Raw genomic sequence first — 26,721 nt, 5'->3', positions numbered from 1 at the left:
CCAACTCCCCCATAACAACCTCACAATTTGCTAGTATCCTGGAAAGAGGCCTGCTTTATGTTCTTTTACTACACCTTGTCCTTGATTAAAATCAGAAAACATAATACACTTTGTATGTCGCATGTCTTATTATTTCCACTTAATTCAGTCAGACTGCCATTTCTTTTCTGCAGCTGACTGAGGAAGAGGAGGTCAGTCTGGCCAGTGTGGACATCGAGGACACGCTGCAGTTGCACCTTAACATCAGCGACCTGAGCAACCGCGACCACATCCTGGAGTTCACCCCGGCCCTGTCTACACTCAGTGACCACGTGCGCTACAGCATCGACTACGGCAACGAAGAAGGCTACTTCAAGATCAACCAGCGGGAGGGCGTCAGCTACCTGCACCTGGGCAAGAAGAAGAACCTCCTCCCAGGGGCGTACCACCTTCAGATCAGCAGCGTGCCCCTCTACAAGAAGAAGGAGCTGGTGGAGCTGGAGGACCGGCACGATAAAGACTACCTCACGGGACAGCTGGGAGACATACTGAAGATGAGGGTGCAGATCATCCTCCATTAACCGTCACAAGACTGAGACAAGGCAGACGTTGCCGGGCAGCTGCTAATCCAGTGTCAGGCTCACACACTTCCCAAAAAAATGCCAAACAATCCCTGACTCTGGATCAGTGGTTAGGCTTCTGACAGGGAGAAGGGCTCGCCACCAAAGAGACAAGAAGGGGGGTGGGGTGGGGGTGGGGGTGGAGGGACTGCCTCATTTGATTTACCAAAGATGATTCTACATATCATAGATACAATTTCTGTGGAAAATGCCAAGCCAGCTGAAACGTTTCAGTCGAAATGAAGAGCATATTTGCCCTGACACACAACTTCAGCGGTGGGCAAAGCACTATTGAGAGTGTGAATGGTTTTTATAATTGTAGGGTTTAATGTTGTATGATATGTGGAATCAGGTGCCACTTTGGAGGGCTATGTGGACTGCAGAAAGCTCTACGGGGCTGAGTTTTCTTTTTTTTAAGAACTCAGTTTAGGACGAAGAAGAAGAAGGGTGAGTCCCAATAGTCTGAAATAAATTCATTTCCTCCCCTCAGGTAAATGACTGAACAAACCTGGATACATGAAAGTAAACACATTTCTCCTTCCCCAGATTTTAATTTAATGGAGTGAAGATGACAAAAAAGGTAATGGTTAGGAGAGGAAAGGAACCCACAATGGACTATTGAGATGTAGCCATGTCTGAGCTTGAATGACTCCTACTGCATATTTAAACTATGCTTTTCCATCTTTCCTACTGACTAGAATAATTCATATTTACTGGTGCTAGCAACACAACCAAATATACTTCTAATTGCACTGTACTACTATACAAAACTCTGTAGTCAACAAGATAAAATCCCATCAGCCATTTTGAAGATTTCACATCTTTGCAACAGTAACAGCTAGCTTCATCCGCTCTCCTCTATACTACATGTAAATTGTGTTTATACTGTAATAATCGATGCCACTTTTAATCTATGAAGCATTTGTAAACTAGAGGAAGCCCCTGGAATAGAGGGGTTTGTAATGGTGCTTATAATGACCAACTACTTCCTTTGTAAACTGTTTATACATACACACACCTGCACAGACATGCATACACACACACACACACACACACACATTGATGATGCCAAACCTGGGCCTTCATGATTATGCACTGAGGTCTTCGCGGCCACACAATTCTCTCACAAGTACAATCAGTGCCGCATTGCCACGGACCAGCCCGACACCAGTCTGTGTTCTCTGTTCACATCAGTGAGGGTTTAGTTGTAAATTCACAATAAAAACATATTTTTTGGTGTTTATGTATTCACTGCTGTGCTTTTCCCCTTGTATCTACATTGAATAACTAATGTAACCCACCTACATGTTAGATATCTCTCTTCAGTCATGCAACATTATCTCATATGGTTCTTTAAAAAGATGCACTGTGTACCTTTGGGTGTGTCAAATAACTGAACAGTCTCTAAGGTATATTCTAATAACTTAACAAGCTTTCCTGACAGGAAAATTGGATCCCTGTTTGAAGTTAGAAGGCTACCTTAACAGTTAAGTTTAACTGTTGCTGTTCACAGAAGCAGGGTCCAGTTTTCTTAACACAAATATTATAGTCTTGTTTGGTTCCAGTTGCCTTTAAATATATATTTTTTTATTTGATAGAATCAATCAATACTAAGAATTACATGTAGAGAGAATGTTTTGTAAACAAACTGCAGGCTCTGCAAATGTAAACAAATCCCCATCCTCTAAAACTGCATAGTGCACCTCATGACCTTAATGCTGGGCTTACACTACACAACTTTTCACGCGATTTGACAGTCGCAGACAATCTTCCGATGTCGGGCTGAAATCACTGGAGTCGTGCTGGAGTTGAGGCGCGCGCACGTAATCTCAGTCGTTTGGTGGTCTTCCGACCCGATTTCAGCCAGTCTTCTTCCCGTCTTGACGTTCCGACATTATCAAACATGTTTGATATTATCGCTAGTTTTAGGGGGTTGGCTCAAGCGAAATGACGTAAACACTGTCACACTCGCATGCACCAAGCACGACACAGGAGGAGCGGCATCAGTCGCGACCTGTGTCCACCTGGTGAGACACTTATTTCGGATACTTTTTCATAGAAGCCTCGGTGGAGAACCACGCTGACAGCCGCGCAACCTGAACACTCTACCGTCAAATACAGGGTTAGGAGTTAAAGTTATTGGGATGAGATCAGCAAATAAAGCTGGTCAAATAACTAAGGAAGTCCCCCGCTCGGAATATTGAATTAACTTGTTTTTAATTAAATAATCACAATCACGTTTGCGGAAATTATATTAATCTCAAAAGGAATCTATTTGTAGTCTTGCAATATGAGACCCGTCTTTTCAAAAATCTCACTCTGTGACTGAAAACTAATGACTAGTTGTCTTCAGGTGTGAGTTGATTGTCTTTAGATGTAAGAGGGTTTCAGTCTTTTAAAAGTCCTCTAGTGTAAGCCCAGCATACTATAAAGATAGTCATAGTACCTCAATGGAATCAGTGATGAAGCTGAGGTTAACTTGTTTATGTTTATTCACTAGCCTAAGATCTATTTCTTGTCTTGCAATGCCCCCGTGTGGACATTTGGAAGAATGTTTTCCTCTTTGTGGTTCAGCAGGCCTCAAAGCTGTTGCTACAAACATGTGGGTGACCATCCCAATAAAGACACCAGACTCTAAGTAGAAAAACAAAATAACTTTATTCATATCAAAACATATTTTCAACATATACATCGCCACTCCAATTACATTTGGAGCTTTCAGTTGCGCCCAGTGGATCCAAATCCTCCATCACCACGCTCCGTCTCATCGAGCGTCTGAAAGAACACAACAATGCATTTCTTCATTAAATGGATTTTAAACTAAAATCTGATTACAAGAAAAGTACTGCAGCAAGTCCAAAAAACCAAAAGCATTTAAAAACGGCTAAAGTATTCTCAACTGCCAGTTTATCATATAATTCCTAGCTAAAACTAATGTAGTCTAATAAAACTGCTCCAATAAATCCTCCCTTCATAAAGATTTTTACTGAACTGGAAAAAGTGTATGCATGAATAGTGTTTGTGAATTGGAAAAAGTGTATGTGCGTGAATAGTGTTTCAAGTTGAAAATATACCTTTTCCTCCACCAGATCTGGGTAGGAGATTTTCTCACAGACCAGCTGTGCAACTCTGTCACCCTTTTTCACTGTGAAGAGAAACAGAATAAGATGAAACAACCAATTTGTAAAGACAATATCCTTAATCGTTAAGCTTAAACTGTTAAGAAATCTTATCGCTTACAGATCTGCAGGATGCAACAATACAGTCTTATGCGCTGACAGCCGCGCAACCTGAACACTCTACCGTCAAATACAGGGTTAGGAGTTAAAGTTATTGGGGGATCAGCAAATAAAGCTGGTCAAATAACTAAAGGAAGTCCCCCGCTCGGAATATTGAATTAACTTGTTTTTAATTAAATAATCACAATCGCGTTTGCGGAAATAATATTAATCTCAAAAGGAATCTAGTTGTAGTCTTGCAATATGAGACCCCCCGTCTTTTCAAAAGCTCACTCTGTGACTGAAAACTAATGACTAGTTGTCTTCAGGTGCGAGTTGATTGTCTTTAGATGTAAGAGGGTTTCAGTCTTCAGTCTTTTCAAAGTCTTTTAAAAGTCCTCTAGTGTAAGCCCAGCATTAAACGTGAATAGAATTCTACAACAACAGTACAATGTATGTAGTTTTTAGTATACGAGATGAAATGACTTCACTGGTGCTGCATATCTGACTTTTTTGAGATATTTGCCATCAAACAGCAGGGGCAGATTTAAACGCAAGCCATGTTAAAAAATTAAATTAAAATAAGGATTTTAAATTAAGCTATCAATCAGTCCATCAGAAAAGCATGAGCTTGTCTTTACAGTATTGCCTCCCCATGTTTAATAATAAACATGGGTACAGTATTCCTGGTACCTTTGATTGAAACAGTGATCTGATATTTCACGGATGCCACAACAACTCACCTTCAAATTTTTCCTTGCCGAAGTTGAAGAGCACAACACCTACGTTTCCTCTATAGTCTTCATCTACAACTCCAGCTGAGGAGAACGGAGACATTAGAGAAATGATAATGACAGACGTGACAAGGTTTAAAATACATCGCTTACTAACATGGATTCTCATTATAACAAAGTAAAGACTTACCACCAACATCGATGAAGTATTTTGCTGCCAGTCCAGATCTTGGTGCTGAGAAGGGGGGAAAAAAGATGTAAAGAATCAGTTGTGGCATCTTGGTCTGCAACTGGTCTAACCCTATATACAGCCTGTAGACACCAGAAGAAAAACAGTAATGCTAGAGTTGCATCAGTGTGTCAAACACTCACCCACTCTACCATAGCAGCCGTGTGGAACTGCTATCTGGATGTCTGTCTTCACGATGGCCTTATCCATAGGATCAATGCAGTAATCATATGCACTGTTTTAATAAAGAGTATTAATGTTAGCTAGCTGGTTCACATATTGATGACAGACGCTTTTAGAAAAGGGCACGTGTTAAGTAATTTTACTGACATTGTGTATGTTTTTGGGTGAAAAGCAGATATGGATTTTACAAGCACTTATATCAAATAGTTAGTCACATTACCTAACACTTACATAAGCTGCTCACATTAGGTCATTAGTTAGCCCAAACATACTTTAAATGTAAAGTATAACCAACCTGTAGAGGTCATATCCCGCTGCTTTGGTTGAGCCTCTTGTAGGTGGGGTGGCATGTTCAGAAAGTTTAGCAAATCTGAGGATGGGTCTTCCTTCCTCGGGCTTTGTTTCAATCTTTGCCTTCTTTGATGGAGAAATTGCCGATGCGACTTCTAGGGCAGGCATATTGGAAAAGTGTCAACAGTTAGAACACCGAGAAAATACTAAAACAAAATCTATACGAACTAAATACAACTATTTGATAAATAGCAGACTGAACTACAAGCGACTTCTGCACGGTTAAACCCGTTCTGCTCCTGTTTCTTGGCGGTACTACTATTTAAATTGAATTTCCCGCGCTGAAAGTAGCGCCAAATTAGCCCCTCCTCAAAAACACATACCATTAAGCAACTACTTTTATATAAAACACAAAACGTAGTCATGTGAAATAAAGTATTGTAAATAGCCTTCTAATTAACTCTTATTAATTGTATGGGGAAAAAACGTTTTAATAAAGACAAAAAAGTAAGTATTCTCTGTATCCACAGTCACTACCCCCAAGTTCTCGCGAGAGTTACTGATTTAAAAAGCCACAACAGATGGTGGAATAAAGAAAACATTTGGAGGATATAAAGCCTCGCTTTACTTACGCATTGTATAGCATCAGAGCAGACACAGCAGAGTCGGTTTAGTTTATGCGTTCAGTACACGAAAGACTGTACAGTTAAAACGCAAATAGTAAAACCATACTGGTTAGTTTCATGAATGCTAGGCGGGCTAGCAAAGCAAGCATCAATAAGCCCCCGGCATTCTACTAATAGTAGCCATCCTTATTTCATGCTTGCCTTTGTTTTGAGCGAGCATGTGTATTTGCCTTCCTAAGAATCGTGGTTCACCGTCACTCAACAAAGAGCATCGAAGCTGCAGTTTACTTTGACGTAGCAATAGTCGTGTCATATTGTTATGCTAACGTAGGTCTGCAGGCTAACAGCTAGCTGGGCGCTGACGTGCCATCAGCTGATCTGCACTTCCGCCTCCTCCTGTCGTGCAGCTGCTCCTCCACAGGGCTGAGGAACCAGTTTGTTATTGGTTAATTTCATATGGCATACACATACAGGATGATTGTATTTTCCTCATAAATTAGCCTCCATGTGAAGTTAGATAGTTATTTAATAATGCAACATAAATCAGTAACCAAAAGTCATACGTTTTACCAATTCAATTCTTGAATCTCAGGCTCCTTTTAGTGATGCAACATCAAAAAGAAAAATGCATGCAAAATGTAAGACACAAGCAGTGAAAGTAATCTGCGACACACAACATTTTGGAAATAAATTTAAAATGTACTTCTATACAATGAAAATACAAAGGCCTACGCATAGCCTTACAAGTTATGTAATATGTTATTATAGGCTCATAGACCATTATAAACTCTCTCTCTCTCTCTCTCTCTCTCTCTCTCTCTCATATATATATATATATATATATATATATATATATATATATATATATATATATATATATATATATATAGTATATATATATAAAGTAAGCCTATAGTTATAAAAATGTAGTTAAAAAAATTAAATGTCATCCAATGTTCGAGTACTTCCCAGCGTGTGACATCTTCTCATCTGATCAACTTATAAATGACTTAGACAAGTATAAAAACTGTAATTGTAATAATTCTTTATTTCAAGTAATCACAATTATAGACCTATATAGGAAGACAGAAAGGGTCAAATATACAGAAGAATTGGATTTATTAATTGGACTTTGATCTCACTTTGATCTCCTTAAACAAAAAGTGTACTGCGATAGTAAGGTTACATTACATACATTCAAACAGTATAATGTGGAAAAGGTTAACAGCTTCATAATGGACAATCATTATCATGGTTTAAAAGAACAGAAGCTGTTAATCATTCATGAAAAGGTTTTTCTCGCTCAAAAAATATCCACCATTGAATTCAGACATATACTATATACATTTATTTTACAATCACAGCAGCAGGGAACACAGTCAGTATAACCATTAAAAGCATGTCTTGTATCTCTGTGCCTTTGCTCATTGAACTGACCTGACCGCCTCAGGAAGACGTATGACATGACTTTGTTCTAACCCGAAATTATGAGCTTTTGTTTTATTGCTATGCGTATAAAAATACCTGCGTTTTACACCTTTTTTCTCTCCACACTTTGGAAAGAGCAGGCTTATAGACCTATGCTCCTAAATTCACGTTCAGTTTTTCTTTATTTAGTGTAGTCTTGAACCTAAAGAACTAAAGAGTGCAGCACAGCAGTAAAAAGTTGGACTCTGGTGGCTGTACAGTGCCTAGTCAAACACACCAACTGACCACTATATTTCTTATATTTTCTTGGCTTGGGACTTGGAGATCCAAAGCCCCGATTTGTTGTGTTACATGGTGGTTTAGGTCTGGGGCTTTATGAACATGGTCAATTATTATGGTCCTGACATTTATTTCCTTCCTAGTTTTAGCTTGCTGCTCGGGAGTGCTCAGGAGTAGAAAGTAAGCACACTCTGGTGGTTGCCTCTAATGAGCAGGGTTGGTGGAAGGTCCTTTGACAGAATGTCCAGCCAGGCCATGTAGAGGTAATCAGAGACTGATTCCTTACGGGCAATGGGCATGCTCCTGCAGAGGGGGTAAATGTACAGAGAGCATGTTACACGCCACCGCTCATTCCAACAATGGATTAAGTTCAATATGGCAATTCAATGTTATTATGGCAACCATTGCTTATACTTACACAACGATCAGATTGGCTGATTTGGAGTTTTCCTGAAGCAGCTCATTCAGTCGTATCTGGAGGTTAGTCTGTAAAACAACAGCGGGCATTTTTTTTTTAACAATGAACTTCAGCTCCAATCCAAACAAATACATAATTATGTATGTGTGCTGAATAAAACATATTGAAATATGTGTAAGGGCTTTTACCTTCTCCTCAAAGGTGCTGAGCTCTTCATCAGTGATTTTAAAGGGGTGCTCTCTTCGCAGCGCTTCAGCCTGAGTCTTGTCTTTAGACCCGTCACGCAGACGGAAAGGTTCAATCATGTCATTTAACTTCTTCAAGCTGGACAAAAGCAGAAGAAGATAAAAAATTAGCTTACTGTTGAAAAGATTCATGTTTTATATCATATAATATGCAGATACTGTGAAGTCAATTGCACTATTAATGTTGCACCATCTGGTCCACTCGTATACTACTAACTGAAATAATATGCAGTCACCTCTCTGAGCGAGGTTGGACATGGATGTCGTCAATGACGTTGATGTCGGTGCAGTTGATTCTAAATTTCTGCAACAGAGACTTCATCCTGCGGGACAGATTAAAACACACAGATTACCTTTCAGATGAATGTAGGTCATTGTTTTTAGCACATTTTATTTATTTATTTTAAACACCCATCCCCTGTAAAGTGAATTAGCCCAATATAGCTTCCATCCATTAAACTTTAATTGATATTGAAACATCAATTAATGACTCACTCCTGTTTATCCTGCTCAGTGCGTCCAGGCTGTCCTGCGATGAAGATCCTTAATTTACTGTCCTTCCACTTCTTCCTGGTGGTGAGGATGTAGGGGAGCAGCAGGGTAAGACCTGACAGAGGGGGAAATGCATTATTGTGTTATTGTAAAACCAAATGAATTGTAATTGTTGATTGTATTATTTCAGTTTGTATCCATGCATCTCTGAACCTCAGATCATCTCAGATTGTCTGTCACAAGGAGATTTACATTTTTAAAATTTTTTATACAGTATTTTAATACATTTGGCAGCCGGTTTGAGCATCGGACTAGATCCAGACCTGGCATTTATGCTAATGGTCTATCAGTGTTGACCATTAGCATAAACGCCAAATCAAAATACTTAATTGTCAATGATTGTAATGAAAGGCATGAATATGTCTTTCAAATCAGCACCATTAAATGTGGAGAGTATCACAAGGCTGGCATATTTTACAATAGCAATGCAAGGTGAGGTCACGTAAGAGAGGGCTGCCTAGAGAAGAGGAACCAACACCTACCTCCATCGTCAAACAGCCACCACACATCAATAGTGCCTTTAGGCTGTTTCTTTTTGAACTGAGTGCTGGCCTCCATCAGCTGCTCATTCATCTTGGCAACCTGTGCGGGCGGAGGGCCACACACTGACACTGAGAGAGGGAAAAAAGAAAAAGATATGAGAAGTGGATGAGGGAGAGGGAGGGGAATGTAATTCATTGGCTGATCGTGGATGGGAAAACTAGCGCACAACATAAGAACTGACTCTAAATCAGCAGGAATGGACATCTCTCAGGTTTAATGTTCAAATTAGGGGGATTGCATACTGATGCCCATCTTTGTCTCTTCCAACTGGAACCAAAGCAACCATATTAGATACATCTTTAGTGGGAGTGCTTGATTTATTTATAACTCCATGGGAGAGTAGAGAAGCTTCCAAAAAGATGTGTTCCATTGGATTCACATCTCAGTGGAAATGTAAGTGTGTGTGTGTGTTTGTTTTTGTGTTTGTGATTTATTTCTCCCTTTTCCCATATAATGTATTAAAAAATGACACTCAACTCATTTGATGCAACCTTTGATATAAATAGCTTCGATTGCAGCCTTTTTCGAAAATGTCAGGTAAGAGAGAAATGACCTATTGAAATAATACCTCTGGTCATGAGCACTTGCTTAGAGGATTTCCTGGATTTCCTGAACACTCCTTTTGGTTTCCCGTTTTGCATCATCTCACTGTCCAGAGCCTGTTGTTCCTTTGCTGCCTTTAGCGCTTCCTCTGAAAGACACAATCAAATTCCCATTTTAGAAAAAATGACTATCCATCTTTGTGAATATAATGCGTGACATTAGTAAGGATTGCCTTTTGTTACAGTCTAGATATCTACAAAGCTGCAACCTGTAAACTGGTAGATGTTTTGGCATCTTATCTGTCAACTATATGACCTTCATCAATACTTTGTAATCTACAGAACAAAGTACCCTGGCTTATCTCATTAGTTATTTTATGATAGTAAGTTACTGTGGTTTGCTGTGAGAATAAAAAGTCCACACACTTTAGCAGCAGTGTTTTACTTCTCCTATTAGTTTGGTAGTTTAAAACGTCCAACACATTTACAAGTGGACCTTTATCTCTTTGATTATAAATTTGACTTTCACACACTGCTAATCTCCCTCTTGTATGAAAGGTGCATTCTTTCAATGTGAGTATAAATCCTTCTATATGTTATTGCTTTGAGGTGTCACTGCTCGCCACTTTCTTTATTTCAAGCCGCTTTTTCAAGGAAATGTATCTCCTGTTGACCTACATACTGTATCGTGTAGCTCTCTTGAAAAATACTTCATAATCACAGCTGTTTTGATACTGACGCAGTAGTTACTGAAGACAATAGTATAAACCGTACATGTAGCCCAGAGAAGTTTCCACACTGACCTTCTGACTCGACAATATGCGACACATCCAGTCCCTGGTCCATCCTCAGCACAAGTGTCCCATACTCAAAGTCAAACGCGTCACTTTGAGAAAGGAAAAGAGAATGAGGACACATAATTCCAAACAAAGTTTACTTATCCGAGTTTAATTTCTTCTGCATTAGTGTGTGTCTAGTCTGGACTTACTGCAGTATTCCAGCATAAGTCTGCACTGCCGCTGCGCCCGCAGTCTTCCAGTTTTTCTTAAAGCCCATCATTAATATGTTAGGCTTCATTCGGCCAAGACCAGAAGCCTGTAAGGAAAAGCAGGACATTCATAGCGTCAATGATGAAACTCAACATCAGATAACCGAAGCAACACAGGCCCCAGGTTAGCCTGCGGTCATAAAACCCAGAGTGTTAATTAACTGGAGAAGAGAAAGAAATATCCTAAAAGTTTCAAAATGTCCTGGACAAGAAGGCGGTGAAGCGGTTTTACTGCCAGAAATTATGACCAGATCACACAGCAGATCTCACTTCGTCTGCAGGGTCTCATCCAATGCAGTGTTAATCAACAGCTTTTAATCTGCTGTGCTGTTTGAAGTAAGCCATCCTGACAATGCATCTTATCTCCAAAGTGCAATAGCCAGAGCCATAAGACTCTCTACTCTACCTCCTGCTCTATTGTCCAGACCTGATCCTTATGACGGACCCAGGCAGGAATCATAATAACAAGGCAATAGATACTTGGTGTTAGGAGGAAATGGGGCAATAAACTCTGCAACATTTAAATCTTCCGTCTTCCTTACGATCAAAACTCACAGGTTACACATTAAACCAACAGATTATCTGGGTTAGCTGGATGACTTTGTTGTTTTCTTCTTTTGAGTTGAAGAAAGCTTTTGTAGGTCATCATCACCACACTGACCTGCAGCAGGCTCTCGGCCCCTTCCCTGAAGTCTTCACAGGCCACAGCAGCGTAGAACGCCTTGCGTTTGATCTTCCTAAGCCACATCTGGTTCTTCTCCATGCCGGAGTTCATCTCTTCGAGGGCCTCCGATCTCGGGCCCTGGAGAGATCACAACACACAGCAGTTGAGTGAGTGTGTTTGGGAGAGAATGAGAACGCACATACACCTGGCTTTTTCATATTCAGAGGACACGACCGGACCTTAACTGTAGTCTGGGTTATCCAGACAGTTGGCATTTCCCTCATCCCTGCTTGATATTCGCTTGAATATCCACTGCTTGAGAAGCCTGCGCTCGGCACAATTGAAATTTGCTTGATGTGCAAATCTTGATACGAATAGAAGGTTGATATTTAAATAAAGATTTGGGAGAGACAATATGTGCTGCCTTGGTAATATCCATCCCTTTGCATTCTCAAATAGTGAGATTACAATATAATCTTACCACAAAGACTTCAGCGGCGAGGCAGAGCCCATAGTCATTAGAGAAGGAGTGAGCCAGGTCTAGGAGAGCTGGTCTGGACCGTGCAGAACCAGTCAGTGCTAAGATCTGAGGCCTGAGACAGAAAGAAGAATGTGTTACAATGTATCTTTGTGTTTTAGGATTATAACTACAACTGCCACCTAGCAGATATACAGAATGCTTCTGCGAGGCATACAACAACTGAACGATGAAAGTACAGTGGGGGTAGACAATGCTCTAAACTTTAGAAGGTAAAGCTCCTAAGAAGCTACTCTATGTTACAAGGTCACTGCCACCTGACAATATGTAAGGGCACAGTAACCTTATGACCTTAGGCCTCCAAAATCTAATTATTTCACCCTCCAGTCCAACTGTGAGTTTGTGCCAAATTTGACAAAATCCCTCAAAGTGTTCTGGAGATATTGCGTTCCTGTGGCATGAGGTTACAGTGACCTTGACCCTTGACTTCCAAAATCGAATCAGTTTATCCTCGCGTCGAAGTTTGAGTATGTGCAAAATTAGTCAAAATCCCTCTGAGCGTTCTTGAGATATTGTGTTCAGAAGAATAGCCCTGATGGATTTCGAACAACCCGGGCTTCCATTATCGCTTACGCGGAGGCATAAAAAAGTTTTATTGAATTGTTTTGAAATACATATGTGCAATCACACTGGATGCAATGCAGACTGTTACCTGAAGTTCTTGACATGGTCGTCTACACTGGACAGAGACAGAGCGTTGTTCACCGCACTCACAAACGTCACCGCCTGCGTGGACGAACCCCAGTTCACGTCTGGAAAAATAAGACTTGTGACTCTACCATGCAGGCATCATGAATTCACCTCCAAACATGTACACACGTAAACACGGCTCACCTGGCTTCTTGACTGTGACGTAGACGTATAGGAGGATTTCAATGCCGTATGTGAGTAGAGCAGCCCACCAGTTGATGACGAACATAACAGCACAACAGAGCACCGCGCCCATCAGGGATAGCCACATGTTGTAGAATTTATATGCTGGTCTCCAACCTGAGAAAAGCATGACAGAAGAAAGATCACATTAAATGACAGCAGGTTGTTGCTAAACAAGCTTTATAACATAATTCCATTAACAGCGACATGGTAACAACGAGTATTACTAAAGTCTTTTTGTGAATCTGAAAAGAAAATCCAAAATCGAATCTAATGCAACTCAGTTTCTCCCAAGAAATGCCTCAAAGCCCGTGTAACCCACATCCACAAAATCCTTCTAACGTGGGGGGTGTATTTGCATGATATTTATCATCTGAAAAGAGTTAGGTCTATCTATTAATCCAAATGAAAGACATTGTCATTTAAGCTTGAAAAACTTACAGGAATTCAATTTAGATGAGGCAGGCTGTGCTCTGGTTATTATTACGCATGAGTATGTTGAACAAATCACGGCAGTTGCAACTATGACTGTTGCCATGGGGACCGTTTGATACGGCCACACCCACACGGTCCTTCTTTGTGACCTTTTTTTTTACCATGTTTTATACTATTTATGAAGATTTATTTATCATCAGATTTTTGTAAAAGCTGCCAACTTTGGTATAATATATTGATTTTTACTTTTTTAGACCAGGTTTACAGTGGCTTTTTATATTGGCCTTGTTTGAATACATTCACTGTCTCTGATTCTAGAAATAACTATCCGATACTGTTTAAACTACTTTGTTCATAGAGACTCACCTGGAGACTTGGCGTAGGATGCATGGAAGCAGGAGAAATTGATGAGAGCATAGGATGCCAGGAAGAAGTTTGAGATGATAGGTGCGATGGCGTTCAGATCACCTATGGAGACAAAAAAAACAAAAAACAAAAAAAGGGTTAAGAATTAATCTTAAAGTAGATTTGACGCATTAAAGTGTAAACTCCTCATTAGCATATTTGAATATTTTACGGAAGACAATTGAACTGACCAATGATAATGAAGGCAATGGAAATAATGAAAGTGAGGACATAGCCACGGATAGGCTCGTTATTCTTGCCATATCCCTTGGCAAAGAAGTGCAGGGCCGTGTAGATGTTGTCTTTGCACAGTGCCTGGTGGAAGAGAACAAGAAAAAGAGAGTCTTAAGGAGTCTGGAACACTAATGGAGAGCTCCTTAGAGAGCATGAGTTGCATCATGTACGGCATTTAGAAAAATGTGAGCAAAGAATAACAACCTGAAAGACTTTGGGGGCGCTGACAAGGGAAGCCAGGGCTGAGGAAAGGGTGGCTGAGAACGTTCCAGCAATGATGAGAGGACCAAACCCAGATGCCATGGTCATCACCTGAACCAGAGGTGAGGAGAGGAGAGCGTTAGAGATGGACAAAAAAAGAGAGAGAAAAGCATTTATTTTGTGCAGATCAGAGATGTCAGGGCTGTGTACCTGGAAGTTGTTCATCAAACCAAACGCGCAATTCTCTTTTTCACATGAAGAGAAATCCCAGCCGAGGTCACAAGCAGCTACTGATGAACCGTTGCATGTGATTGCATTAATAATGGTGTCATTCAGGTTTCCTGTGGCATCACGTACAACGGTGGCAGCTGACCAATCAGAGAGAAGAACAGGTGTGTTGCTTATTAATGTGGTCTCACAATCAACCTGAAATAAATACTTAAAATGCAAATGTTGTCATGACTAAAGTTAGCTGAGAGAAGTGATCCTCTACTCTATTTTTGAATTAAAGTGCATTTGCGAAAGGGACAGGGTAAACTCTCTTGCAAGTTTTTATTTGAAAAACACTAATGTAAAATAAGTTTATCACTGGTGTTGCATTTAACTGATTACTGTACTTATATACTATCTATGGTAGGCTACTTACAGATGCATAGGGCAACACCCACGTAGGTGACAGCAGTTATCAGGATGGCCAGCAAGGTGCCTTTAGGTATGGCTGCTTGAGGATCCTGTAAGACAACATATGTGTTTTAAATTTCATATTCAAGGCATATCAGTGACTCTGAAAACTAAACTAAATCCTAGTTACTTCTAATACTATCACATGATTCACTTGAAGTATAAAAAGTTTTTAAAAATGTCATATCCCCTAGAGCTTTTGTTTAAAGCCTTGTGTTGCTCTGATGCAAGGATTTCTGTATGAAAAAGTTACCCGCAAGTCGCCGGAGATATTGGCTCCAGCCAGGATCCCTGTTGCAGCTGGGAAAAAGATGGCAAACACGGAGAAAAATGATTCACCGTCTCGAAAGGCCGGAGTAAAATTCTCTAAGAAGATTTTTGCTGTGGAAGAGAGAGAAAGACAAATATATATAGAGGGGGGAAAATGGAGAGAGAAAATTAGTCCAACAGTGCTTTGTGAATTAGTCAAGTCTAAAATGTAATGATTGTTTTTTGTGATTAACAGGAGCATTCGTTTGGAAAGAGTGTCTTACAGTCATAATTAAAGAAGCCTTGGGATTTCTTGACCTCGGTTGCAGGAATGAACGTCCCCACAATTACGTTCACTATGGCCACGAGCAAGATGACGAGTAGGACAATCTGTGCCTGTGGGGACAAAGGTATTCAATTGATACAAGGCTTGGTTGGACGTTTTGCCCCCAAAAAATGCCCGAGAGATTAGCCAACAACAAGCATTATGTCCATCGCTCACCTTGGCCTCCCATTCCATTCCGGCAACAGATATGCCCAGTAGCAACACCACTGTAATAACTCCAATGATCCGGATGTCATTTAGTTCATCCACCATGAGGCTATCATAGTCCTGAGTAGTTGCAGAGAAAGCATAGATAAGTGTGTAGTCAAATATCTCAGAATATGAGACATTTCCACAAATCCTTCTATGATCAGATCACCTGATAAGCATAACATCACATACCTGGAGCAAATCGACCACAGTCTCAGAAAATCCCACCACATACATGGACACAGCCACTGCATTGGCAAAGGCAAAAATGAGACCGATCGACCCGCCAAACTCTGGTCCTAAACTACGAGATATCAAGTAGTAGGCTCCTCCTGAAATGGCAAAATGAAACGCACATTAACAAACACACAAACACACACACACACACACACACACACACACACACACACACACACACACACACACACACACACACACACACACACACACACACACAGGAGTGGATAATTAATCACCACATCGCAGATTCATTGATTTTATGTCAGGACAAGTTAGGTAGGCTGTAAAACAAAGAAAAGGCCTCCAAGAGGTGACATTCAGGTGCAGTTTTGAGTCTTGTGTCTTTATCTACACACACTGTCCTCCGGGTCATTCCATTGTCCCAGTAAAAGATTTTATGTCAAGATGATTGCGTGTTATCTCAAGCTATATACATTTATAAATAGAAGTGTGAACTGTTGGTGCAAGCTGCAGTGGCTCTGTTGAATGGTTACCTTTTGAGTGAAATGCTTGCATGCAGTGTTGGGAAGTATTACAAGTAGTAACTACATGTATATAAACTAGAAGTTTAACTACATTTTGCAGTAGCTTGCTGGTAGTTTAGCTGCATTAATTATTAATTTGTCAGGCAGCCACCGGTAGTGCTGTGATTTGTGAATAAATGTAATTTAAATGTTATTTTCTGGTTTATTTATGACCTGTGGAGAACAAATTGGTACTTTTTTAGTTTCTGCAATAAACTCAATTAACATGTATTACAAATAAATTTGTCTTTGAGTACTTTTTCTAAGTTTCTTCTTTTCTTTAGTTAACCAAGCTAAATCTTTCCCAAGGGTATAGCTTTGCTGTAGTTTTTCTAGTGTAATAAAAGTGGCTACATGACAGGTGGAATCAAAATGTTTCTGCGAAATGCTCGGATGGTCAGGATTGTCGACGTGTTGTCTTACCTCCTCTGACCACACCATTTGTACAAATGGCAGACATGGAGAGGCCAGTGATGGTGGTGACCACACAGCTGAGGAGGATAACCACAATTCCCAGACCTGCAATGCACACAAGCATACACACAACAGCTCAAAATAATTGTTTTACATCAACTACTTACTCAGCGAGTACAGTTAAGGGGTCAGTAATAAAACAGTGTGATTGCAAAATGAAACCTTCCTCCCCATGGTCACCTTTAAACACAGTGTGTGTCAAAGTCCCAGAGGAGCCTGGAGGCTTTAAGGTTACAGCAGTATGCTACCTGCTCTGCCTTATGCCTGCAGCCTTTTCTGCTTCTCCAAACCATTTAGTTACGCCGGCTGAACAAAAGCTGCTGCCGATTGATGGGTTCTTGAGCAATGAACACACTCATGAAGCCATTCACACGATTTCCTCTAATTCATACTGCATGTCGCGCGCACAAACACACACACACACACGCACACACACACACACACACACACACACACACACACACACACACACACACACACACACACACACACACACACACACACACACACACACACACACACACACACACACACAAACAAAATAAATTGCTCATAGAAGTTTGGCTCTCAGAATAGACCTGGATAGACCTGAATCTGCCCCAATTCAATCACTTCCTGCTAATGACTTGAGGACTATGTAATCCTTTAATTGTCCCCAGTTCCAGGAATTACCGGTTTACAGCACCTTGGTTTCTCCAAACATAGACATATTGGATCGGCTGCTCTACAAAACTGGTGGTACTGGGGAAATTATCTTGGGTTTCACTGATGGAGATGGGTCAACAAAATGTAAAGTGGACTTTTTAAAGCCCTGAATTGGCAACAGTTTCCATCCTAGCCTGAGCTGTGTAAGAAGTAAAGGGAGAACTCCCCCCAAAATTATAGCATTGGTTAATAAAATGTAACATGTACAAACACAGCTTAGTGCTTAGAGACTAATTGTGTCCCATCAGTTTAACCTGTGTCTCTGTCTCACTCACCCCAGCCTGCCTGACCGAAAATCCAGGACAGACGGATGAACAGCATGACACCCCAGATGTTCAGCATGCATCTCACCTGTTGAAGACAAGAACATTAGAAACGTTCAGTTTGGTGACATGGCAATGTTAATGATAAACATGCTTGAACAATATAGTGTATCCATTTAATTTACTAATATAAACACCTGTAACTCAATTTAAAAAATAGTTTTAAAACAACATTCTGCTCCGGAGCAATGCCGATGCCTCCCAGGCTCTGGTCTTGAGAGCCCGACTTGGCCCTGCCATGTTATTGAGACGGATGAGGCCTCCTCTTGCCCGGGTCACAGCTATGTGGAGCGACCTTGTTTCTATAAAGTAGAGGGAACCCATCGTGACCCAACATAACTCACCAGGACTCCCCTTATCCAGCCAAACTTTACACCTCCTCCTTTGTTGCTGTCAATGGGGACGGCAGACTCCGGATCACCAGAGGGGGCCCCGTCACTCCCCTCGCCATAGTCGTCCACCGTGTCTGGCACGGAGATCTGCCCATTCTGTTTGGATATAGGTATAGGCAAATGTAAGGGACGGGAAACATGGACAGAAACAGAACTGGGGCTTTATGCATGATGAGTGTGCTTTAGTTTAATTTGCATGAATACATTATATTATATCAAACCAATGCATACATTTTTCAGTTTTAAAATAATTACATGAACGTGTTGCTTTTAGTAATCTCATGAGGAGATACAGTGTATTTTCATGTAGAGGTATGGTTTTGGCTTTCTCCTGCCTTCTCCAATGCCCATTGTTTGTGTGTGTATTGTTCTGCTGTTGTATTGTAATGTGTATTATGTACATTCATTATTGCATTGTCCTATTGTAAAGATAGTGTAAGGACCTCAGGAAGAATAGCTGCTGCAATGCAGGAGCTAATAGGATCCTAAACAAGTAAACAAACAGAAAGGAACTTGGAGAGGGAGAGGAAGCCATGGTTGTTTGATTCGAATGACGATTGATGTGTTTGCAAAGATATTACACTGGTGCTGTGTTTGTCTGTAGAAACTGAAGTATAAAATAAAGACAAGCCTTAACTTTCTATGAAGATTAATATTGACCGGATAATGACTCTCCTGCCCAACACTCAGGCCCAGGAATCTCATTTGGTGAGACTTTTTCCGATGTGGTCATTACAGAAATGAAGAGATCTCAGCCTTTTTGTCAGTAGTGTCATTGAGAAAAGTATATTGCGGCCATTCAAATCTCAAGACTACCTTAAGAATGTAACTTGTGTCACAATCATTCAATAATTCAAGGAATAGATCGTCAAAAATGTTTACATCAAATGTGCCGGAGGCTATAAGACTATGAGTCAGCAGTACGTAAAAATTCATGCTCATATGAATCACTGGTTCCAGTACATTTTAAAATACTTGTCAAGATGCTGATGATTGGGTGATAGATAACCTTATTATTATTTGCAATTTGTGTTGTGCTTGCCCAATAATAATAATAAAGTCATCTTTAAAAAAAAAATGTATTATATAAATATATACTTTAACAATGTATTTTGCAATCTGTTTTACACAGGAATGAGGTTTAAATAATTTGATCTACTTCAACCTATAAAACCCAAATGACCTATAACCCCTTCTGTTTTGCAACACAGAGCAGTATAACTGCCTAATAAAAAACAATGCTTAGTTGTGTTGCATTGTGTTGATTGCTGTGAAGTTCTAGACATGGCATTGGGTGTCCTTTTTAAGTTTAACAAGTCTTTAGGATTTAATGAACTGACCTGTGGACACTGCAAGTGATGATGTTTGAATGATTAAACAGCTGTAAAATGTCTTATATTACTCAGTTTTGAGTCTTTAACCTCAGCGAATGGAGAGTGAAGCTCAGGCACCGACTGCAGTTAGGAAGTCAGTGACTTTGATTAACTTGCGAAGAACACATGAAAAATACTTTCGGCAGATGGTGAAGTGAGGGACTACCATGCATTGTAGTAGAGGAAAAGGTACCATGTATCAGGAAAGAAAGAAAAGAAAAGTACATAAGTGTAGAGGATCTGCACTGATATACAAACTTCACATCCCACAAATGCACGCACTCACCTTCTGAAAGACATTGTGGAGCTCCTGCAGAGAAGGTCTCACAGCCCGGTGACCACTCACACTGCCCGCATTACGATAGAAGTCAATGTTGGGCACTCGGTCCAAAGTGTCATGACCAAAGGCACTGACCACAGAGGGCCTGACTGTCCGTTGGTCGCCATTAGATAAGTTGTTCTCATTGTCAAGGGGTCCATCCAAAGTGTAATCGTACGCCGAATTATCATGCGCCCCTCCATTAGGTTTGCTCCTCTCCATCACGAATGCTGAGGGAGATTCTCAGATTTAAGACGAAACAGAGGTGTGGGGCCGAAGTCTTCAGTCATCCAACAGTGTTTTAATAGAGCACAGCGCCGCATCAACTGGTGTGGTAATGCGTATTAATTGATGTATGAACTAGGCTAGGTATAGATTTATAGAGGCGTCTGTCTTCTGCTAAGCTTCTCCTGTGTATAGGCCTGGTTGGTCTCAGATGGCCTACCTTTATACCCTTACAGTCCTGGGTCATGCACTGGCTGCCAGCCATTGGCTAACTTTCTGGATCAACCCCTTTGAAAAAGTGAACCAGGGGTGTCAGATATGTCCTTGCTCCATCCCAGGGGACTCAAAGGCATTGCTTAACGATTAACCAAGTCATAAACGCCAAACGAGAGATAAAGGCGCTCAATGCCGAAGTTCTGATGAATTGATCACTAATATTATTGTCTGAAGTGCAGGGCAACAGCACATGTTGTTCTGTGGTTGCAGTTTATGGGGCTACGGGTAGTATTTCCTCAGACCAGAGGGCCCTTGATGAATCATCGGACAACATCCGACGAAAGTTTCCATAAGAAAGAAAGCTAAAATAACTAAGGTGGAAAAGTTTCAAGGTTACAGCCCATTTAGGATGTTTGTGACTGTGGCTGAAAAGATAAGGCGAAAAATACTGATTTCTTAACAAGTATATAATCAATAGAACTATATTGATAAAGAGATAAATATATATTTGAGTCACCTTCCTACAGTGATATTTGGCCCATCAGAGTAACATAATTGATTAAATAAAGGTATTTTAATGATTGATCATGATATAATGATCTAATCTCCAATAATTCTCCTTGCCAGAAAATGTTAAGAGGGAGGTTGGTTAGCTAGCATAGAATCATTTGTTGAATTCTTGACTGAAATGAGAGTTAATATGACACCATGAATTACAGGAACATGCCGGAGGCACTGCTCTATGGCCACATGACTTGCCTTTAAGTGCCTTTAAAATACCTCTTAACAGGCAAACTTCCTTATTACTGATACACCACAGAGATTTATGCAGCTAAAGGTAGGCTAATGACTCGGAATCTGACCTTGGCCGTTCTGAAGGCGTTGAAAAGTAATCCAGCACGTGTTTGTATGTGCAGAATGAAAGGGACCAATCAACTGCACAATGGTTATCTGATTGGCAACACAGTGAGTGGTTCAATGTTGTTATGATTTTTCTACAGACTCAAGCTTAAGAAAGTACATTTTACGTATGTAAATGACTTCTGCACTACGACTCTCCTCTTTGCTTCTTCCTCTATATCAATTTTCTGTTTTAGTCTGACGGCAGCAAGTAATTCATAACTGGTAATGATGATACTTATCCTCCGTTGTGTGTTAGAAGTTCGGTTTGGAGTTAATTTTGAGTTTAAAACAGAGCAAGCTCTTGTCTTGTGCCACACTGAAGTTGCCTTAGTGCAGGTAGAAATCCCCAGAGAAGTCCTGAGCCTCAATGGCGAGGCCAAGGCAGCAGGTGCATATGCTTTAATTTGTACAGAACAAGCAAATCTGCACTAAAGTTAAAGGCTCAAAACAGGTAGGAAAAGAAATCCATTGCAGCATTTTATCAAACCTTGCTCTGCTTACTGCAATGTGAACTGCAAAAGTGCAGATACCGGCATACATGATTCCTGATATCACATCTTAAAGGGCTGCAATAAACAGGCCTACATAGCTTCCCTGGCCGTATCACATCACCACAATGGGGTCTCATTGCCAAAGACTTTTGAAATGTTATCTTTATCACCAGCACGTGTCAATAAATGAATATGCTCATTGGTTAATGCTCTGTTTAATGTGACATTCTGATTGAACTCTCCCACAGCCTGGACTGTTCTGTCAGGGCCACTCAAAACAGCTCTTATAAAACATGTAAATTAATACTTTTTTCTATCATGTTTAAATTCTACCTTTATAGAATATGGAAATTCAAAAAACGATGTTCAACATGAACGTTTGGATCAATTTTAAAATTGGCAAAAGGTATTATTTATATTTTAAGGAAACATGAAAATAACCAACAAAATGATATCCAACATCTGGGCGTATGGCTCATAGTGATGTGCAGTTTTGACAAACACAAAGTCATTTATTATTATTACTAAGATAACAGCGTTCTTAGTTATCACTAATAATAACTGTTATAAAACCCAGAAATATGTAGGTAATCATTAAGCTATCCATTCATACAGGTATTCGACACAGCCGTGGCTCAGGCTCCATTTGAAATGAGGGCTCTGACTTCAGATTTGAAATTGGCTCCGACTTATTTCAGAACAACAGGCTGCCAGTGCGGGCATTAATAAATGGAGTAGTCAGAAGCCAGATTCTCCTCTTTGTCTGGGGAATATTGCATGAATTGTATATACCAGCACATGGAAAGCTTATGTATCTCTGTCTTATCACAACAAATCAAGGACAAAGCTTGTGAGGTCCGAAGACCATAAGTAATAAAACCGATGATTGATAATGAGCAAAAGGTAGGAAGGTTCAGGGCTGAGTCATTGCAAAGCACTCAGGTCCTATTTTCTGTAAACCCAGTAGCAAAAATGTAATTACATCCGTGCCCTTATTGCTTCTGTCTCCCTAAAGGAAGGAAATCAACAAATTATGAATTTTGAATATTCCTGATATACCCTTTGCTGTTGCAAGCACAAGTATATAAAGAGATCACTTGAAATGTGCACTGCGTAACTGTAACCAGAGGCCTTGAATGAAAATGCCCTACATTATTCTTATACCTGAATGCAAATATGTGTTTCGTTGTCTCTACCTTTGTTTAAATCAAAGAAGGAAAGGGATTTCTGGTATTTTAAATAAACTTCAGATGACGACTGCTAACTGAGTTGAAAATACAATACAAAGCAGACACCTTTGCAAATATTTGAGATTTGATGACCTGGGTTAATAATCAGGTTAGTTTTTCATCCCAAAGTTAGTGGGCTTGTAGGTTCAAGAGCAAAAGGGCAGTGTTTTTTTCTTCAATAAAAATAGATTTCAGATAAGGATGCGACATAAGTGATAATGGTGCAATAATGACTGCATTCCTGAAGAATGATATGGGGCAAGGTAGCCGTGGCCTGGTCTCTGAGCGGGAAATGTCCGCAGGAGGAAAGGCTGGTTTAAAACCTGCCTTATCACCACAAGAAGATTATCATAAGTTGTCTGTGTCTATCACTTTCTGCTGCTACATTGACCCCTTTCTCTATCTACACAATGCACTTACTGTACATGCACACTATATAGCCATAAGCTCCTACTCCTACTACTAGCGCTATTGTTAAATCGTTTCCTTCCAGTATTGCTCTAACGCCCCCTCTCGCTCCTTTTCTGTCTGCTGCTGCAGTAATGTTGGACATCTCCCGCCAGGGCTTAGAAGAAGCAGAGTGGACAAAAAGGCTTGACATTTTTTTTAATCAAGATGAATTTGGAGCCTCTGCTGTGTCCTGTGACCTATACTGTCACCTTAAAGGCCTACTTCACCGGTTGGAATATGAAGGTGTATTGAACTCGGAGATCCTATGTAGTATAAATGTGCAAAAAAAATGAAATCGGATCATCTTAGCCTGAGAAAAGGCAGAAAGAGTGTTTTATGGTCTCACTGTCTAACCCTACAGTTTCCTTCTTGTGACATCACAGTAAGGGTTAGGATTAACAGGACAGCTGGGCCAAGGGAAGACTAAGGGAAGACTGAGGGAAGAAAAACCTCATTCATTATATTATAATAGTTATTTTATAATGATAGAACGCTGGTTCCGTATGGGTGAAGTATTCCTTTAAGTCTTGTGCCTATTTGTGAAACTGATTTAGTGAATCAGGACTACTGGGACATAAATGTGGCCCAGGACCTTGGGATGGAGAGGCCTTTTATGAGAGGGTGTGACGAAAGCATGTAGAACACCTTTTTGGGGTAATTTTGTAATAATTATACTACATAATGTAATACAGATGTAAAACTAAGCAACAACTAATAAAGCCTTTGTGGTATAAAAATAATCTGATGTTGCTTAAGACCTTCAAGACACACTTGCCTCCTCAGTTTGTACAAGCAACTCATCACTGCATTAAATCAAAACAAGACCTGACTAAACAATCATACAGGGTAAGCTGGAACACTAACAGTGTACTGTAAACTACTGCTAACGTCTGTACCAACATGTAGCCTACAATTGACCAATAGAGAGCACAGTCTGATATTCATTGTTTTTCAATATACGTAGGCTATGTATTCAAAAACCACAATGCAGGCCCATACACATAGCAAATAGTTTGCAACTGTGTGAAATAATAAAAACAATAGGCAATTTAGACAGAAACTGTCTAGATCGTATAGATAGAGACAGAAAGAACACATTTCTAAAGTATACAGGCCTCTATCTACCCCCCTCCCCACCCCCTTCACAAATACACAAAAAAGTCATCAGGATCTATTTATCTGAGCAGCTCATTACCATTGACGCTCCTGTTTACACTTTTTTACCCTTAACTTCTCTGCCCCACGTTTTTCCTTGTCATTTTCTTTTTGCTATGTTCGCTTATCTGTATCTCTATAACTTCAGAGGGATGTAAGTGACTGAGGGTCAGACTGAGCCAATCAAAATGAATCAGAACATGGAGCAGCCCAAGTTGGTAGGGACCACTCGCCACCCCTCTTAAAGTTGGCAGTATTAAATTGGCCCAGCCAGAACTCTGTTTGGACCCAAGGGTCAGTTCATTCATAATAAAGTAGTGTCTACTGTAGCCTACTGACATCACAAACTGAATTAGGAGCCCACAAACATTATTTTCACTCAACACTGTCGACGAGCTTCACAAAGTGCAACAAAAGACACACCTTTTTTTTAAAGTGAAGGAATTCTATTTATTTCACATCATTGAATCAAATCTACATCAATGAGAAATCTCTACCACCAGCTGAGCAAGCAACATGTCATGATATGCCACACACACACACATAGGCATACACGTACACGCGCACGCACAAATGCACAGACAGGTGCTCTAATATGTCTAGATGAAGGCACATAAACCCATTGAAGGTCACAGTAAGGCAGATTCACAGCACTAAGGAGAAAACCGTAGACCGTAAAAAGTAGCAAAGGAACATTCAAGACTTGGACAAGTCTGCTGTAATACAGAATCTCTGTTAAGGACCGTCCTGTCTCCCTCTGTCTGGGAGGAAGAGAGCAGGTGAGCATGGCAGAGAAAAGGAGGAAACCGACATTCATGTGCAGAGCTGACAGACATCCCACCTTTTCCTCTGTAGACAGGTAGTGAGAGTTTATCCTTTTCATTAGAAAACTAGCTGAGAGAGGGAGTCCATCCTCGGTTTCGAATCCCCATTTCCCTTAAAAGTTATTTGGCTTGATCGCATCAGCCACACTTTAGACAGACGGAACAAGTGACAGTCCACAAAGCAACATTAACTAATGTCTTTACAGACATATCGTCGAAAGGTAAACAGTTGTTTTTTTCTTTTCTTTCAGTCAGACATGTAATCATGGCAACATACAGTATACCATCACTCATCATAGACAGCAGCGGTACAAACTCCGAGAGTTGTTTTTGCATCAATTAGAAACAGTAACACCATAATGTAAATCACAGTTTGTCCAGTTGTCTTTCATTGCACACCCTCAAAAAACAGGATGCCAAGGAACGGACCAGCAGCTTTCCTTTGGATTGGTTAGTCCACAAAGCAATAGTGTATGATACCCTGTATCCAACCACATACATTCTTGTGCAGAACAGAATGCTTCGCATGGGTGCAGCCAACCACTCTGTTCCCGATTCTGAGTTCACGTTAGGAATCTTGTCCCTGAGTCTCCAAACTTAATCTGAATAATCCCACTGCACCTGAATCCCCCACCCTCTCCTACAAGCTTCCACCTCTAATCATCTACAGACATTCAACTCGTAGGTAGGGTAAAAGGGAGCTTCAGCCATTTCATTGTAAATCAATGGGCTGAAATGCACCCCCCACTGGCAGAAGGGCAATCACACACACACACCCACACCCACACACACACACACACACACTTGCTCGCTCGCTCCCTCAGATATGCACAACAACAAACATGTACAGTAGAGAGGCTCTACACTGGCTTCTGAACTAACAGTGCACACACGTTGAACAACAACATACACAGCTTCAGTCTCTTAATGTAGTTCAGTCCGGCACAGAGAGATGTGTCTTTATGGCGTTTCAGTTGCAATGGTTGTGCAAGGCTGTGTATTGTGTGTGTACTGTATGCACGCAAGTGAGTGCATTTGTGCCCTTTGTGTATATACGTGTGTGTCAATAGGCATTTCTGTAAAAAAGAAATTGAGGACCATCTATGGAAGTGTGTGTGTGTCCCTGTG

General features: G+C 40.5%; 3 protein-coding genes across 4 annotated transcripts in view; 1 reads left to right on the top strand and 2 right to left on the bottom strand.

The window, feature by feature from the left end:
- Positions 1–1,842, top strand: part of fbn1 (fibrillin 1) — a 61,343-nt gene extending 59,501 nt beyond the window's left edge. Inside the window, exon 66 of the mRNA XM_080025901.1 lies at positions 174–1,842. Within this exon, the coding sequence (XP_079882027.1) occupies positions 174–560 (387 nt within the window). The 3' untranslated portion in view covers positions 561–1,842. The remainder of the gene's footprint in view (positions 1–173) is intronic.
- Positions 1,843–3,238: 1,396 nt separating this feature from the next.
- dut (deoxyuridine triphosphatase) lies at positions 3,239–6,230 on the bottom strand. 2 transcript variants are annotated; one of them, XM_080033241.1, is made up of 7 exons: positions 6,082–6,230; positions 5,259–5,409; positions 4,924–5,015; positions 4,742–4,786; positions 4,561–4,635; positions 3,674–3,744; positions 3,239–3,374 (listed from the first exon to the last, which is right to left on the bottom strand). In XM_080033241.1, exons 1-7 carry the CDS (start codon positions 6,191–6,193, stop codon positions 3,318–3,320), a joined length of 603 nt encoding a protein of 200 aa, XP_079889367.1. In that variant the 5' UTR covers positions 6,194–6,230; the 3' UTR covers positions 3,239–3,317. The 2 variants fall into 2 exon arrangements, with proteins under 2 accessions (XP_079889367.1, XP_079889368.1); XM_080033242.1 differs by lacking the exon at positions 6,082–6,230 and adding an exon at positions 5,887–6,067.
- A 1,524-nt stretch (positions 6,231–7,754) lies between these two features.
- On the bottom strand, positions 7,755–20,322 carry slc12a1 (solute carrier family 12 member 1; the record flags this gene model as incomplete). The annotated part of the gene is made up of 26 exons (XM_080038379.1): positions 7,755–7,890; positions 8,006–8,073; positions 8,194–8,329; positions 8,487–8,573; positions 8,746–8,857; positions 9,285–9,413; positions 9,914–10,036; positions 10,691–10,773; positions 10,876–10,982; positions 11,597–11,737; positions 12,081–12,192; positions 12,790–12,889; positions 12,972–13,127; positions 13,812–13,913; positions 14,042–14,165; positions 14,289–14,396; positions 14,496–14,653; positions 14,932–15,016; positions 15,220–15,347; positions 15,500–15,611; positions 15,718–15,828; positions 15,943–16,082; positions 16,938–17,033; positions 17,969–18,044; positions 18,361–18,504; positions 20,068–20,322. The coding sequence occupies 26 exons, from the start codon at positions 20,320–20,322 to the stop codon at positions 7,755–7,757; spliced, it is 3,129 nt and encodes a 1,042-aa protein (XP_079894505.1).
- Between the last annotated feature and the right edge of the window lie 6,399 nt (positions 20,323–26,721).

This window comes from Ammodytes marinus (genome assembly GCF_949987685.1).
Source record: "Ammodytes marinus genome assembly, chromosome: 1".
Taxonomy (NCBI): domain Eukaryota; kingdom Metazoa; phylum Chordata; class Actinopteri; order Uranoscopiformes; family Ammodytidae; genus Ammodytes; species Ammodytes marinus.
This window is presented reverse-complemented; position numbering and strand designations above follow the sequence as displayed.